Source organism: Carcharodon carcharias, chromosome 3, assembly GCF_017639515.1.
Source record: "Carcharodon carcharias isolate sCarCar2 chromosome 3, sCarCar2.pri, whole genome shotgun sequence".
Classification (NCBI taxonomy): domain Eukaryota; kingdom Metazoa; phylum Chordata; class Chondrichthyes; order Lamniformes; family Lamnidae; genus Carcharodon; species Carcharodon carcharias.
Genome location: NC_054469.1, coordinates 181,342,449 through 181,344,517, shown reverse-complemented (window position 1 = coordinate 181,344,517; position 2,069 = coordinate 181,342,449). Strand labels below are relative to the sequence as shown.

The 2,069-nt window shown below is 45.6% G+C and overlaps 1 protein-coding gene across 1 annotated transcript; it reads left to right on the top strand.

Annotated features, from left to right (window-relative positions):
• Nucleotides 1-222: 222 nt before the first annotated feature.
• Nucleotides 223-2,069, top strand: LOC121276404 (regulator of G-protein signaling 9-binding protein B-like). Its single transcript, XM_041184756.1, has one exon. The coding sequence runs from the start codon at nt 496-498 to the stop codon at nt 1,255-1,257; it is 762 nt and encodes a 253-aa protein (XP_041040690.1). The 5' UTR covers nt 223-495; the 3' UTR covers nt 1,258-2,069.

Here is a 2,069-nt window from a genome sequence, read left to right as displayed (position 1 = left end):
TTGTGTTGCGATACGCGCGCTTGAGAGAACTCTGAAATTCTGAACCCTTGAGGCAACTGATCGCGCAGCCTGCAGAGGGACAAGGCTTTACACACAAGCCGCATGGGACATATCCATGTGCAGCAAGGGTTATAACTCCATTCGTGCCTTCTGCGTCACCAGATACGCCGTAATCTCAGAGATGGATTTGCGGAGTGAATAACGCAGACACTCTAGGGCACAGTTAGAGGCTAGGGAGTTTCCAGAGCGGACAGCTTTCGATCTGATGGAAGACGTACGAAGGGAAATAAGAGGTGTGCAGCTAAGAAATACGGTCTGCTACACTGAGAACTTTTTCCGGATTTCTAAATTGTAACTCGGAGTCAGCACCTACTGCTGGCTGAACAGGGTGAGCAGGGCTGAGACCGGAGGCTGCACTCAGAAGGTCGATGTTTCTTTATTTGCAAGTGCCTTTAGCATTTCGGTCCAGCGAAGTTGGTGATAGAAGGGAGACCAATGCCGATCCAAAGCAGCAAGGTGGCAGATGAAGGGACTGCAAACTCGGCAAAGGCGAGAGATGACTGCAGAGCTCTTGTGGACTCTCTGAACAAGGTAACGGGATGCTACAAGCACCTGGCTATTGGTGTAGGGGGCTCGTCGGACTGCACCAGTCTGAGGGATGAGTTAAGGAAAACAAGGGAGAAAACCCAGGACCTGGCGGTGGTCATCAGGAACAAGCTAACGGCGGTGCTTCGGGATAAGAACCTGAGCAAGGTGGAGCGAGATGAGATGGAGCGCCTCTGGGTCATCTTCTCCTCTAACCTGGAGACCTTTCAGATGGACATGTGCAAAGTGTTAGAGCTGGGCCAGGGCTTCCCTCTGTCGGGAACCGAGAAACCCTTGATCCAGACCGGGATGTCTGGGGGGACCTCGGAGGTGGCAGCCCGGGCTCTGAGCGTCCAGAACATAGTTCATGACACGACCATGAACGTGGAGAACCTGGAGCTAGAGGAGCTGGAGGAGCAGATTGAGAAGGTGGACAGGATGATGGAGAACATGGAGATGAAGGTCAATGTCCTCAGGTGGACCGTGGAAGCCAAGGGAGACACGTACCATTCCGTGCTCAGCAACGACGCCTCCTCGGTAGCCCTACTAGCAGAGGAAGAGGTGCGGGGCAGGCAATGCTGTGACCGTGAGAAGTGTCTTATGTCCGTGCTGTTTTGCACGGTGGCTCTGATTGCTGTCGTATTATCGGTCTGCGTTGTGAACCTTGCATGATCGCTCGACCCCCACCCATCCGTGGAGCACAGGGAGGCTGCGGGTCGTCCCACTGACTTTGCAATTCACTGTTTACACATAAAAGAAAGCCAAGGCTTCGACTGTTTGTTAGGTATCCGGCAGTGAGTTGAAGACCTGATAAACATGGCAAAGATTTTTTTAAGTTTTCTTAATACGTATGCCAAAAAAAACTGATCTGTGTAAGGACTATAGATGTTGTGATTGGTCCTCCCCTTGTACAACTTTGCTGTGATGTGAGTTACATTTCATTGACAACTGAGCTCAATTTAAAAATGACAAAGGTAAAAATAACAATCTTTAAATATTGCTTTTCTAGGTTTTACCAGGAGCAATGGAAAATAAAGTTTAAAAATAGAAACCAGTTTGGGGAGGAGTGGATTTTTTAAAAAAGTGTTGATTCAATTGTTTGCATAGGAAGAGACTAATAATAATCAAAATGAATTTAGATGCTGAAGAAATGTTTGATATTTATCACTTTGAAAGGTATGACAGATACATTTGGTTTGTGATTGTTTTTGAGGTCAAGCTGTTATTAATAATTCATCCTTTTTTGCAATAATTACTGATTTAAAGTAAGCAACTTAAATATCACAGCAAAGTGGAAATTTTGAACAGTACAACCTACTTAGTAGATAATTTGAATTGAGGAAATTTGAATGAAAAGGAGTAGACTGCGCTAATACAAATCAAAAGTATGCATATTAAAATGTTTTAAAATATCCATGAAATAGAATGACTAAAGGATTGATTCCACATGGAGCTTCCTTTGTAAATACCATTTTTGTACCATA

Excerpts from the sequence above, each read along its gene's own strand:
- LOC121276404 (XM_041184756.1), top strand. The coding sequence starts at position 496 with ATGCCGATCCAAAGCAGCAAGGTGGCAGATGAAGGGACTGCAAACTCG.